General features: G+C 37.1%; 1 protein-coding gene across 25 annotated transcripts in view; it reads left to right on the top strand.

Moving 5' to 3' along the window:
• NCOA1 (nuclear receptor coactivator 1) overlaps positions 1-14988 on the top strand; it is a 250453-nt gene that overhangs the window by 93534 nt on the left and 141931 nt on the right. For 9 of the 25 annotated variants that reach the window (XM_070235830.1, XM_023619403.2, XM_070235842.1 and 6 more), the window contains one exon: positions 10918-10972. The exons of the other annotated variants lie outside the window; for them this stretch is intronic. In XM_070235830.1, the coding sequence (XP_070091931.1) occupies positions 10951-10972 (22 nt within the window). In that variant the 5' untranslated portion in view covers positions 10918-10950. The remainder of the gene's footprint in view (positions 1-10917; positions 10973-14988) is intronic. 25 annotated transcript variants of the gene reach the window in all.

Here is a 14988-nt window from a genome sequence, read left to right as displayed (position 1 = left end):
TTGTTTCAAGTATGTGTGTAATTGCTCTGTGAGTCGTTTTTTATGATAGCCAAATCTTAACATCTCCATCATCTTGGTATTGGCATCTGTGAATTGTATTTTTCAATTCAGTTTGAGATATTCCTGGTTTTTGGTATGATGAGTGATTTTCATTGAATACCTGTACATTTTGGGTATTATGTTCTGAGACCCTGGATCTGCTCCACCGTGGGATGGAGGGGAGAGCTCTGTCTTATGACTGTCCAGTGGCGATAGAAGTCCGGATTCCTCAGTTTGCCTCTGTTAACTTTCAAGTTGGAGGGAATTTCGTCATTACTGCTTGTAAGGGATAGGAATTCTGACCTCCACTGACTTTTCCCTGCCTAGGAGGGGCAGGAATGCCACAATACTGCTTCCCACATGGCCTCCACAGGGGAGGGCCTTTTTACTGTTGGGCAGTGGTGAAACACCTCTTCTGACACTAGCCTGTAGCAGAGAAGGAGAGAGGTACCTTGTCACTGCCAGGTGGAAGTCCAAGCTCTCTATGTGGTCTTCCCGGACACCATGGGGAAGGAGGTCTCATTATTACCTGGCAGAGACCAGCCTTCAGCTAGCCTTCTCTGACACTACTGTGATGGGGATTGTGGGGTGCCCTGTTATAGCATGGCAAGGGTGAAAGTCTAGGCTCCCCTCTTCACTTTGCTGGTGGGAGTAGGTCCACAATTTTTTTGTGTGATGCTTGTGTACAACAGCTTTTGTCTAGGTTGTCCCTTTGCTGATCTTTTGACTAGGAAGAAAAGGATTTGGTTTGGTTTGGTTGTTTGTATTTTTTTGTGGGGAGATCTGGGCCTGTTGGTATTTCCAAGTTGCCAGCTTCTTCAGCTCCAAGTCTGGGATATATAAGGCACAAAAGAAAACCTGTAGAACACTCTACTTTGTCATTTTCCTTGTATCCTGTGGTTCCCTGCCTGGTCTGCCGCCTTCTCTCCACCTTTAGTCTTCTTAACTTTGTTATGTATGATGTCCAGGACTTTTAGTTTTATTTAGTGAGAAGAATAGGGAAAAATATATCAGTTCCACCTTTCCAGAAGTGAAATTCCTCAAGTTATTTTAATTTTTAATTATTTAGTTTTCATTATAGTTAAAATTCCTTTATAGTGTGTTTGCCTTGTGCTTGATTGGGTAGAATTTTATCACTGTGGCTTACTGATAGGGCTTAAAATTTTTTAAATGAAAGTATGGTTCATTATCTAGAAATGGAAATTTTAGAATTAATCTTTTAGTCTTAATTATTTTGGAGAGTGATAATTTTCTATATCCCACTTTATTAAAAATATATACGTAGGGGCCAGCCCCGTGGCCGAGTGGTTAAGTTCATGCATTCAGCTTCGGTGGCCCAGGGTTTCGCCAGTTTGAATCCTGGGTGCGGACATGGCACCCCTCATCAAGCCATGCTGAGGCCGCATCCCACGTGCCACAACTGGAAGGACCCACGACTAGAAATGCACAGCTATGTACCAGGGGGCTTTGGGGAGAAAAAGGAGAAATAAAATCTTTCAAAACAAAACAAAACAAAACATAAAATCTCTAGTTTTTGTTTGCCTCAAGATGAATGTCCCAGTTTAGTTTACATATTAATTATACATATTTTAATGAATTAATAATATTTTAAATATATTAACTTTATCTACTGCCCCTTCATTTTCTGAAGTAGATTGCATTAATTTCATGTGATTGATCCAAGTAGATCCAACTGACTGTCATATTGTTTTCCTAAATTTCAAGTTCCCTTTATAACTACATCAGAGAATGAATTAATATGCTAAGAAATCACTAAATGCTATTCTGAATGGTTTAGAAATAAATGGGGTAAGTTAAAAACCATCTTAAATACTACCTGGATTTTTATAGCGAATTCCTGATTTGGGCCTATAATGTGCCAGGCATTAAGCTGGATGTTGGAAGGAATATCTTCACTTTTATTTTGGTCTTTGCTTATAGTAGTTTTCAGTTTTATTGTGGATCAGGGACCTCTTGGAGGATCTGGGGTCCTCCAAACATTCACACACTTTCAAATATATTCAATCAGAGAGTTTGAGGACCTTCTGAAATCCCCAGAGTTCACAGACCTTGGGTCAACCCTGTGCTCTGCAGTTTTTAAGACATTTTTACATGCTTTGTTACTCTTTTAACTATCACAACAACCCTGAGAATTAGTGGCTTGGTACTCATATTTTACAGTAAAAAACTGCTCAAAATGGTATGTGACTTGTCTAGTTATCACATAGCTGTCAAATGTGAGTCTAGAATTGGAAGACTTTCCCAACTTCTAATAATTCCTTTAGAGGACGTCATCATTTTCTAATGTTGCTACTTAATGTCAAATTGCTTCCTAATAAGGTTGTGTCACCTTTTCTTCACTGTCAACAAAGGAGCATGCCAATTTCACGGCATTATCACATTGAGTGTTCCCCCACCCAGTGTTTGCTAAATTGTTATGTGCACAATATTTAATGTTTCTTTATGTATATTTAGGGAGGTCTATTCACTTATTCATTGGAGTCTTAGCAGTTTTTAAGTCATTATGTATAAATTTTTAATATATTGAAGATATTAACTTTGTCATAGTTTTTGCAAATACTTTCACTTTTTGCCTTTTAATTGTATATGATTTCTTTTTATGTATAGAAGCTTTGAATAAATATTCAGATCTACCACTTCCTCTAATCTTTTTTTTAGTGTAGAAATATCCAAAGATTTGACACACTCAAGTGAATGCAGACACACACTATATTCACAGATATTTTATTTTAAAAACATAACGAGAATTTAAAAGATTAAGAAAGGGAATGTCATTTAAGTTGTGATTATTTGACTTCTTTTTGTCATATGTTTATTGGCTGTTGGTCTTTCTTTGAATATTTTTTGTTTAATCTCTCAAAATTTTTATAAATGATGTTATGCAGAAATCTGTTTTCTCCTAAAATAGGTAATTAGTTCTGATACCATTTATTGAATTTATTTTTCTTACCCACTGTTCAAAGTCTACTTTTATCATATATAAGATTCCCATATATACACATATTTGTCTATACTAATGTTCTTTTGATCTAATTCTTTATTGCTGCATAATTATCATACTGTTTTAATGTTATTGTAGCTTTAAAGACTTCTCTTATTAGTCTTTCAAAAATGTTTGTCTTGCTTGTTTTTGGTATTAATTCTTATAGGTTAACTTTAAAATATATTAATCCAGTTAAAAAAATAAAGATATGAAGGATTTTGATTAGAATTGTGTTGAGGGAGCTGGCTCCGTGGCCGAGTGATTGAGTTCGCTCACTGCGCTTTGGTGGCCCAGGGTTTTGCTGGCTCAGAACCTGGCCATGGACATGGCACCGCTCAGCAGGCCATGTTGAGGCTGCATCCTGCATAGCACATCCAGAAGGACCTACAACTAGAATATACAACCATGTCCTGGGGGGCTTTGGGGAGGGGGAGGGAAAGGGGAAGGGGAAGGAGGAGAAAATGATTGGCAACAGTTGTTCGCCCACGTGCCAATCTTTTAAAAAAAAAAAAGCTGCATTGAGTTAAAGATTCGTTTGGAGGAAAAACTGACCTGTCTATTATTCCATCTTTATGCTTGATCAGTGGTGTTACATCATTGTTGAGTTCCTCCGTTGTACTTCTTTATGTTTCTTCTACACCTATGCACCTTAGTGGAATCAGAAGATCTTTTCTATTTCTGTGCTCCGGGCAACTTTTCTTATGCTCTCTGGCTCCCAGGAGTCTTTTCCTGGCCTTCTCACTGGAAAGCTGGGGTTTCTTTGTCTCAGAGTCTTAGCTCCACCCACCCCTTGCACAGCTATTCCCCATTGGGGCCCTCCTGGGTTGAAGCAGTAAGGGAAAGAAAGAGAGAAACACATAGAAAGGATTCTGCCTGTACTCTTCATACTACCCTGGCACCCTTTTCCAGTTCGTTAGGACGGAGGGGCCAGTTTTCTTTTAGGCTTTTAGGTGTCCTACCTCAGTAGTACAGCTTCGTGACTTGGACTAGCTTCAGGGCAGGGTCAGCAGAGAAAAAAAGAAAAGGAACTGGGAACCCCCCCACCCCAAACATATACTTTCCAGCTCATAGATGCCCCGTTTACTCTAGCTAGAAAGAGGGGGTTTCTTCTGGGGTTTTTACTTTGTGCACCTGATGCATAATTTTAGGACTCCACCCACCCTCATGTCAAAGTGGTAAATAAACAAAAGATTTTTTAAAAAATGAGTAAACTCACTACCGTGTTGCTTGTTCTTCAAGTTTTGACTCCCCCAACCCATGCATGTGCCATTGTTTACTTTCCAGAGTTCTCAGGGAGTTACTTTTAGTAGTTTCTCCAGAGTTTTAGTTGTAATCAGTGGGAGAGAGGGGCTCTTATGGGCTTACTCTGTCTTGGCCTTCACTGAAAGTGAAGTTATTTCCTTCTGAAAATAACTTTTGTTTTTACTTTATAAAAATTCTTTCTTGTTCCTTGATTACTGCATTTTATGAACAGACTTTTCTTGTTTTATGAATATTTTGGCCTCTTGAATCTCTCTGAAGATACCAGTTACAGTTAAGAACATTTTATTTCTTTTTGTTGCTGTGCTCTCTTTTCTTTGGGTCATTGTGCCCGATTTTTCACCTTGGTGCCTCGCTTAGTTTTTATTAAGCAGCTGATGATTCTTGACTGTTCTTCTTTATAGTGTTTTCAAATGAAGGTCTAAATCAGTGATTGTCCATTTTGAATGTATATAACAGTCCCTTGGGGACCCAATTTAAATGCGGATTCCTGGCCTCACAAAAATCGGATTCATTAAGTCTGAAGTGGGGCACCTAAAAACTTTAGATGTTTCTGATGCTGATAATATCTTGGTGTCTGGTGTAATTCTGTAAAGGTCAGTATTATCCTTTATGCAGCCTTGTTTTCTCCATTGAATATCCTCACAGACCACAGGACTCTGCAGGTTGGTTTCTCGCTTGCTGTAGGAGATGGAGTTCCCCTTTTCTTTATCATGCCCTTGCAGGGACAAGGCTAAGAAGCTGGGACCTGTCCCTTCCTCAGTTTTTTCTATAGGGAGGGAATTTATCTGCAAGGAGAGTTCTGATAAGTTCTGAGTTGTCTCCTTTTTTTCCTTCCACTGCGGTTGTCCCTAGCCTGCTGTTATCTCCATCTCAAAGTTCACACTATAATAAGCCCTCTGACAAAGACTTTAGGCTCATAGTAAATGCTGTAGCCAGCTATTTACCATTTACCATCAGAGTCATACTGGTCTTCTTTGGTGGTTTTTCACTTAGTTGCCCTGTGGGCTGCCTACACTCCCAGGCCCTCCTAACATAAGGTGTTTAAGAAGAAGAGGTAGATGAATGGGCTCAGTCTGCCGTTTTGAACTAGATGTCAACTGTTACTTTTAAAGTTATGTTGGTTTTTAATGTGCCAAGAAGTATTTCTTTTGAATTCTCACATAAAATCTGTAGCTGGATCACAGCTTACTCCTGCTAACTCAGGAGTGCAAAGAAAATGTAGCTTCTTTATTTTGGTATGACTCACCTCCTCCTTTTGATGAGCCCTGATCACCGAGTAACTGGAGGAAGAGTACCAGTCTTACGCTACTCCGATAAACTAAGTCCTATCTAGTAATTTAAATTGATCTCTTTGGATATTTCAGTCTCTGTTTGGATACTACTCATTCAAGTATTATCTTTTCTCTCATACCTTCCCACAGTAGAACCCAGACTTGTGGATGTTTAGGTGTTTATGGCTTATGTGACCTTGTAGTGGTTGAAGGGTACCAAGACCCTCAGTCTATGTGCTATCTTCCCTGGTTTCTCACTGGTCTCTCCTTTAAAGTAACTGGTCTGGCTACTCCCTGGAATTATAACTACTATGGTGCCTACCAGTACTGTCCTTGGGTGTTCTTCAGATGTCTATGCCTGAAGTTTACAACTGATATTACTTGAGATGTGTTCTTTTGGCTCCCAGGATGCATTGGCCATCTCTCCTGGTGTCACAGATAACCTGAGGTCTAGCTAGGGCTTCCCATTGGCCCCCTAGCCTGGTGCTCTCTTTTCCAGGCCTCTGCTGTGGAGTTACTTTGCCCCTATCACAGTGACCTCTTTTGGTAAACTCACCATCCAGCTTAAGTTACCTTTCCTGTACTACTTTTGAGCTCACAGGAATTTCCCAGTGCCTGCTAGGCACACAGGAGAAAAGGGAGACTCCAGAGCCAGTATCATACCCTTCCTCGTTCCTCATTCTGATTGTGCTTCTATGCATATGTTTTGAGGTGGCCATCTCCAGCTTGTGCTAGGTGTGTATGAGGGGAGGTAAGAGGTTGGTGTGGTGTGTGCAAGCATACGTGTGTGTTGGGGGGAGATGCTTCTGGAAGGCAGTCACTTTGCACAGTCTTGACAGGAAGCAGAGCAGAAGCCATTCCAACTCCCAGATTTCCTCGCTCCATCAAACATACCTTTCCTTTTCCAGCCTTCACCTGGAGAGGATAATGCGACTACTGGTCTAATCACTTCTCTTGTCTCTGTTTCACTTTTTTATCCCACAATTTTTTGGCCAGAATCAGGAATTTGAGGCTTTAATTTACACTTTCTCTAGGTTTTATCATCCTTCTACCAGAGGTAGCAGGCCTTATGTTCTAGCTGTTGTGAGCAGAAGGGATATCTGCTTTCTACTGTGGAAGAAACTGTAATATGAGTCTTTTAGGCTTGGTCAGAAAATATTAGTGTTTAAAAAAATTCCTTCTTTGGGACAACCAAACTCTAAAGACTGTTATCTTACTGTGAAATCCTTTCTTTAATTCAGAAGGTGAATATTAAATTTTTCTCTTTTCATTCCTAAACTTCCCCAAGGAAATGGATGCTACTCATAGAATAGTAGAGAAGTCAAGAGAAGGAACTGCAACTGGGAAAAGCATATTAATAAATGTTTTCATAATCCTTAGGGTGTAGCTACCATTATTACTCTTCTTTTTCAAAATTTCCATAGTTTTTCTTGCACATTTACCCTTTTATGCTTTTAATTGTAGTATAGATTCTTATATGATCATATTTCTAAAACATACTGTAGTTTTTATTTGATTTGTATTAAGCCTATAATTTTGGGATCAGTTTTTGTCTTAATAATAGTTTTCCCAAACAGCAAAGTAATCTGTGTCTCTTTTTTCATATCTTCTTTAAATATTGATCAATGAGGTTTTGTAAAATTTTGAAATGTGCCTTTAAAATATAGGGCTTCTGTCCTTTTTATACTATTCTTTTTCTTTTTGAATTTTTTTGTGTTTAAGAGAGCAAAATCCAGCTTGCAGCTAGTTCCTTCTGCCTTGTGGCTCTTTCCTGTCTCTTTTCATAGTACTTTGCCTTTTCTAGAATTCTTCATATTTGTTTACTAGCATGTGATCAGTTCAAGGGCAAGGACTCAGGTTTTGCTTGTCTTTGTTTGCCTTAGTGCCTAACAAATTCATGCTCATGATAGATATGGGAGAATCAGCAGTTCTTATACTCTTACCCTGATTTATTTTCCCCATAGTACTTACTATATTGTAATATATTATATAGTTTACTTATGTGTTTAATTGATTGTCCCCTCCCACTAAATTCTAAGTGCCATGAAGGCAAGGATTGTTAACTGTTTTGCTTACTGCTGTTATTTCTAACACCTAGAAGACTACCTGGCACAAAGGTGACCAGGGATTGTTTGTGGAATGTTTAATTATTGAATTGTTGAAATTTAGATAATTGCCTCAATCATACCATACGATCATTACCATATGATAGGTATAAACTTCTGATATGGAAAACAGTTAGTAATATAATCATAAAGGTGTAGAGTTTAAAAGCAAGTAAGACCTTAGTGTCTAATTCTGTTCATTTTTTAAAATGACCCAGAGGTGAAATGACTTGATTTAATCACAAAGTCAGTTAATTGTAGAGATGGAATAAAAATTTAGAACTCTGGAGTAAAACTGAATAGTGGTGTTTGGGTATATGGTAGGCAGGGCATATGATTGTAGTTAAGAAAAAGCACAGGTTCTGGAATCAGATAGATATAGGCAAGTTACTTGATCTCCTACGCATCAGTTTCCTCCTCTGCAAACTAGGAATAATTGTACCTTTTTTATAGATTTTCTGAGACATATATGAGACAAAGCATATTAACTCTTAGCACACTGCCTGGCACTTAGTGAAGGCTCAATGAAGGTAGCTCCCATTATTACTATTTGGGATAGTTTTCATCTCTAGCTTGTGGATGTGAAGGATCTTTAGCTCTTGCTGGGACTTTAATCCCTGCAATGTGCCAGTGCCCATGCTGTCTGGATTGGTGCATCTCCTCTTCCTTTGGCTTAGAGAACACTATTCCCTGGAGTCTTTTGCCTGTTTAACACCTACTTATCTTTCAGGTCTTTTTTTATTTCTTTAATTTTTTAACCTTTATTTTGAGAATTTCTAAACGTATACCAAAGTAGAGAGTATGATGAACCACTATATATCCATTACCCAGCATCAAAGCTGTCAGCTTTAGGTCTCTTTATACGTCAAAGAAGATTTTCCTTCCTTTTTTTTTTTTTTTTTTTTTTTGCTGAGGAAAATTCACCCCGAGTTAACATCTGCTGCCAATCTTTCTCAATTAGTACATGAGCTGCAACCACAGCATGGCCACTAACAGATGAGTGGTATAGGTCTGTGTCTGGGAACCAAACATGGGCCGCCAAAGTGGAGTGTGCTGAACTTAACCTCTAGGCCACCAGACTGGCCCCAAAGAAGCTTTTCTTGATATCCTAGTAAACACCTTTTAGCTTTTTTCCTTCATAATACATTAGCCCAGTTTGCAATTGTGTATATAATGTCTCTTCTTCATTAGATTGCAAGCTCTGTGAGACACGAGTTTTGTCAATTTTCTTTATTGTCATATGCCCAGTGTCTTATACAGTGCCTGAAACATGATAGGCATTGTATGTGAATGAATTATTTAATAACTGAAAAGTTTGCTAAGGGGTTTGAAAAAAGGAACATTTGGTGGAACACCTTTTGAGTGACAAAGATTGAGAAGAATTACTTGGACAGCTTTATATTAAAACCATAGGTACCTTCTTAGGCTCAGGTTCATATACTTTAAAGCAACCTTGTGCTCTTAATTTGTTTTTTCTAAGTGAGCTGCTCTGCTGGAAAGCTAAATTCACTGACTTCCTAGCAAGAATTTTAGTTGAGTTTATAAGATATTGTCCTTTGTACATGACTAGCTTTCAGGGGTCACTCTTAGATAAGACCTGTGGGGCTAAGAGATCAAGAACCTCGATAATTCTGTAAAGAAGTAATGTTCTTGAGGCCCTTGCTCAGCCATTGGCCTGTCTATCTCTTGTTACTGTAGCTTCATTTGAGGAAAATTCAAGAAAACTGTTTTTCTCTTCAAATTGCTGTCCCCTCCTACTTTTTTTGTACTGTTTTGAAGCAGTAACCATGGTTTCTAGTAGAGGCTCCTTGGAGCTTTAGAAACATCAGTCAGCTTCACAGCTGGAGGCAGAGTGATCTAGATAAAAGCATAAGAATAAAGCTGACTGTGTTTTCCCCCCTCTGTTATAACTGAGTTCTTTCATTAGGGAGCACTTTGCATAAAGTGCACTGCTCATTGTTCCCACTAGAGTAGACAACATTTTCATTTAAATTAACAGTAAGTTAGCACCTGGCTCCTTTTTAGAATCAGGAAAAGGGACGTAATGCTACTACTCACCTATCCTCCACCTGAACCTACCCTCTCTCTATCCTCTTCTTTCTCTTCTCTATTTCTTTACCTCATTCCCTGGGCCAAAAGTGAGTGATAGTAACGCCGATATTTGAGGCTCAGATGGGTAAGGTTGTGAAGTTGCAGCTTTGGATTAATGGGGGGAAAAAAGGAATGAAGGAGCATTAAAATCTTGATACAGTGGTACCAGGATTTGCCAGGATTGAGAAGGATCAAGGGCCAGCTCTTGTCAGAGGGCCAGAATAAGTGATTTCTAGAAGTGAGACTTGGCAGCAAATACTGTCATAAGGGACGGCACTTTTGAGAAGGGAAAGGAAATCTATATTCATTAAGCATCTAGTATGTGTTGAATGCCTGCATAGATATTTTTTATTATATCATGTTCTCTTTTATACTAGGCTGAAAGAGCTCTGAGAAATTTAAAGTGATTCATAATTGTTTTATTTGTAATGATTTTTTATTCTGAAACTGTGCCACTTTAGCTTATAGCTGATTTGTATTATCTTGTTTCTTGGTGATCTAGACCAGGGGTTGGCAAACTATAGCCTATGGGCCAAATCCTGCCCGCAGCCTAGTCTTTGTGAGTAAAGTTTTATTAGAATTTAGCCACCATCCTCATTAGTTTATGTACAGTCTATGGCTGCTTTTGCACTCCAAAAGCAGAGTTGAATACTTGCTACTGAGACCATATAGCCTGCAAAATCTAAAATATTTACTGTCTGACTCTTACACAAAAGATTGCCAACCCCTGATCTAGATGGACTGGGTCAGTTCATAGTTCATCTTGGACCAGATATGGAAATGGTTATTTTGGGAGGAAAACATACTCTTAGGTTAGTTATACTCCTGGTGGACCTTAGAACAGTGGCAGCATGAAAGGAGGGTGCTAGAGATTTAGATGAGCGTGATGGGCTTCCTGGGCCCTTTTTAATCATAAGTCCAAACATAAACTGTGAAAGGAAACTTTAAATGTAAACATTGTAATTTTTTTTGCATGAGGGCTTTCCCATTTTCTTTTCCTACATACATACTGTGTCCATAGTCTCACATGGACCTACTCTAATTCTGTTACTCATTCATGTAATCACATAACTGTAGACTTACGCAAGTACTTTAATTGGAATTGACCTTGAAGATCATCTGCTCCAACATCCTTATTTTACAGATGGCAAAAACTGAGTCCCTGAGAAGTTGACACATGCCTGATATCACAAAAGCAGGTTAGTGGCAAATCCTGGGAGTAAAACCCTGGTTTTTTGAATAATTTCCTGCTGTCATGCATAGAGGCATTCACATATGAAATCTACCCTGTAAGGCCTAGTCCGATACATGTTTAGCTCTAAGTTGGACCTCTTAGAAAACAAAGAAACAGCTGAAGAGGAAAGCAGCATTACATCTAACTTCTAATTTAACTCTGCTACTGATACCTTTGCAATTTTTAGTAGGTGCACATTTTTTGACAAACAGAAGAATCTAGCAGATAAATTAGGCTTGTAAGGATGACTGCAGAATAAGATTCAGATATTTGCTTCATTTCCTTGTCCCTTTTCACAATGTAATTTCACATGAGGGAAATGTGCAGTTATTAAAGTAAGCACAGTGGTATATTCACAGTCCCTAAGTAATTTGTAAGTGGAACACTGAAGAATCCAGAGTCCATGTTGCTATAAGTAGGTTACATAAGTGTGTTTAAATGTTTTTCTTTTGTGAACTGAACAAACTGAAATTTGTAATTTACAATAAAAGGGCTTAATTTATGATTTCATAACTTAATGAAAAAGACTTCCTTAAGAAAATTAGATATTGTTTAACTAAAAAGACAAAAGAAATGCACCAGAAATTATAGCCTTTTTACTTTTATATTCCTGATAGGAATATTGCCATCACAATTGGGGCAGAGTAATTATTTTCCTTAAATTCAGTGTTAGAAAGGGCTCTCCCTTTATTATATTAGAAAATAATCCTAGAATTTCTTCTTGCTGGTTCCCTGGGGACCCATTTTAGACAAGAGAAATCCTAAGAGAGCTTGCACAAAAGATCTTCGTTGGAAACTATACTATCAGAGCAGCTACTAGCATCTTTTTGGCTTATTCTGCAGATGATTTATAAAACCTTAGCACAAGTATTATTTTGCCTATATTTAATTAATCTCTACAGAATTGTTTAATTGTTCCTTCTTTCCCTCTATGAAATGTCAGGCCCCTCTACTTTCTTTCCTTTTACATTGGAAAAGTGTTTTAAATTTTTTCTTAGTAATATAAATAATGAGAAAATTCATGTTGTAGCTCAATACTCTTTAGTCAATCTTAATTATAAACTAGGATGCGATGAGACTATGTTCAACTTTTTTTTTTTTAAAGATTGTCACTTGTAACAACTGTTGCCAGTCTTCTTTTTTTTTTCTTTCTGCTTTTTCTCCCCAAATCCCTCCAATGCATAGTTGTATATTTTAGTGTGGGTCCTTCTAGTTGTGGGACATGGGACACCACCTCAACGTGGCCTGATGAGTGGTACCGTGTCCATGCCCAGGATCCGAACCAGTGAAACCCTGGGCCGCCTTATCAGAGCATGTGAACTTAACCACTCGGCCACGGGGCCAGCCCCTATGTTCAACTTTTAAAATACGTGATTACTATTTAATCTTTCAGAAATTGAAGCCATTTTAGTAATTCAATGTTTTGTATTTAATTTTATATTTTTATCTATCTCCAAATGGATTGTCCACATAAAGAGAATCAAATGGAATATGTTTGTTTAAAGATTGTTTTCATTACAGTTGGTTCCGTTAGACTTGAGATTGACATATAGTCATAATGATTTGGGTATCACTTATCTGGACCTCTGATTTACCAGCATAGTTTAATTATCTAAACTAATAGTTTTCAGTTCTTCAAAACCATGTTTTCTCTTTGATAGTCATAAAAATAATTGATTCCTCTTTACTGTTGTTTGAAATTTAAAATTAATTTGTTAGGAAAAAATTGAAAGAATTAGGTACAAAGTGCTTCTTTGTTTTCAAACTTATTAACACATCTCCAATTTATTGAATTCTACTAAAATTTACAGAAGTTTCTGGCATGAGTTCCATAAGCTACTTCAGAGGGCCGTTAAGCTCTCCTGATATATACAAAGTTTTATCCATGTGGGAATTCTTTTGAGATGAAATGTCTATAGCTTTTATTGGAGTCTCAAAGCTGTCCATCACCTAAACAAGGTTGAAAACCATTTTTATAGGGCTTCTGAAGCATTGTACCCGCCAAAGAAATATTGAAGGTAAATTTGCTTTGCATTCTAGAATCATTTAATCATAGAATCTTGGAGGGACTAACTTCCATTTTTTACAGATGAGGAAACTGAAACTCCTAGAAGTTCAGCGACTTAGCCAAGGGTATTGTCGTTTAATACTTGTTAAACTAGCGGGGGACCCAGTGGGGCTCTTGTGGTATCCTGATTGATTTCTTAGGGCCTTTTTAGCCTTCCAGCCTCTGCACAGAGGTTGTTGAGCTTTTGACTTGCCAATAAGGTGCTTGTATTTGAATAGAAAGCTTTTATGGGCACAATAGAGATCTCTAACAGTTTGCTCCAGTTATTTCATGAATTGTTAACATGATGCCAGTTATTTCATTTCTTAGAAGGAGGATACTTGGAGGTCCCAATAGTCCCAAAGGGAAATCTCTTAGTCTTCATTAAAAAAATCATACCTTTGGCAGTGTCCATGTTAAAGTAGACTTAGAAGCAAGGTCACGAGACTTCAGACTACAGGAATCTTAGGCCTTTGGGCATTTCATTCATTCATTTAACAAATACTTATTTTGTGCCTATTATGGAAATGTAGGTTTTACTAGTTGATAAAGAATACTCGTGGAAAATTATGAAATTGTATTAATTTAATAATATTACTAGTTTAATTAATATTGGGAAACACTTTTCTTTTAATCACTACCCAAGAAAGAAAATGTCATACAGTAATGTTGACAGCAGTTTTTATAAAATAGTCCTTAGTACACTAATCTAACAGAATTATGAAATAATATAAATTCTCAGACTATTGGGAATTAAGGATATCTCCTTATTTAAATAGGACCAAAGCAAAAAAAAAAAGGATTTTTGTTTTATTTACCATTTTGCACTATCTGATTAAGATTTAATGATTGTTCGTAATAGTTTTTTTAATGTTTAAATTTAGTGGTCATATTTCACATTGTGAGCATACATCTTCAATTTTTACATTGGTAATATAAGCATAGTTGTAGGTGTAAAAGCTACATCAGATTAATTGAAAATATTCGTAAGTGAACTTAAATTTCAGTCACTTTTCATATATACTTAAGGTGCTTTCAAAATAAGGATTTTTCCAATTTAATGTGCTTTTCTGTTTCAAAGAACTAAAGACTGATCCCATTTTACAACATTCATTTTACATGGAGTGCTTGAGATTTATGAACTGTGAGATTTTTTGTATAGCTTTCCAATCTCAGTTGATCAGTTTGGCTTTTCTAACTGGAACAAGATTCTTTAACATTCTAAATCCTATTTTAAGATTCTTTAGCCAGTTCAGCTCATGCAAAGAAATGACTCCAACAGAATATTAACAATGCAGTCTTTATATTGTGTTTATTTTCACATTCTATGCATTTTAAAAATGTTTTTATTTTATTTCTATATGTTTAAGGTATGTAATTGCTTCTCAAGCGCCATTCTAATTTCTGTTCTCCAAATCTTATTGCCTCTTACTGTTATTACTCCCATGGTAAATCTCTTCTTTGGATTGCATTTATAGCAGTTTTTATAATATGCATAGAACTTCAGTCACTGAAATAAAACTGAAGTTACTTTCTGTACCTTAATTTTCATCAAGTCAAACTCCTTTTCTCTCCAAGTAGTCTATATTTTGAAGGTTTCAGTACATGTTATCATCTTGTAGTACAAAAATAATATCTGGTATTGTTAAGGTTTGTCACTTACAAAGTTACTAGAGAATGGAGTGTTTAAAATTTTCATGCAGTTTACATGGAAAACCTTCTGTAATTCTATAGCTTCAGTGTTTTTGTTTTTAAAAATACTGTTTATTTGTAATCAGTCAGTGAAGCTGCACTGTTAACAATGCTGGGAGAAAAGGACTCAATAGTTCCTGAGCATCTTCATCCTGCTGCTTTCCCTGACAGTTTTATTAGTTGGGATTCCTCTGGAGATCATTCTTGGGAAAACAACTCCTTCTTCCTCCCACCTTTACCCA

This window comes from Equus caballus, chromosome 15 (assembly GCF_041296265.1).
Source record: "Equus caballus isolate H_3958 breed thoroughbred chromosome 15, TB-T2T, whole genome shotgun sequence".
NCBI lineage: Eukaryota > Metazoa > Chordata > Mammalia > Perissodactyla > Equidae > Equus > Equus caballus.
This window is presented reverse-complemented; position numbering and strand designations above follow the sequence as displayed.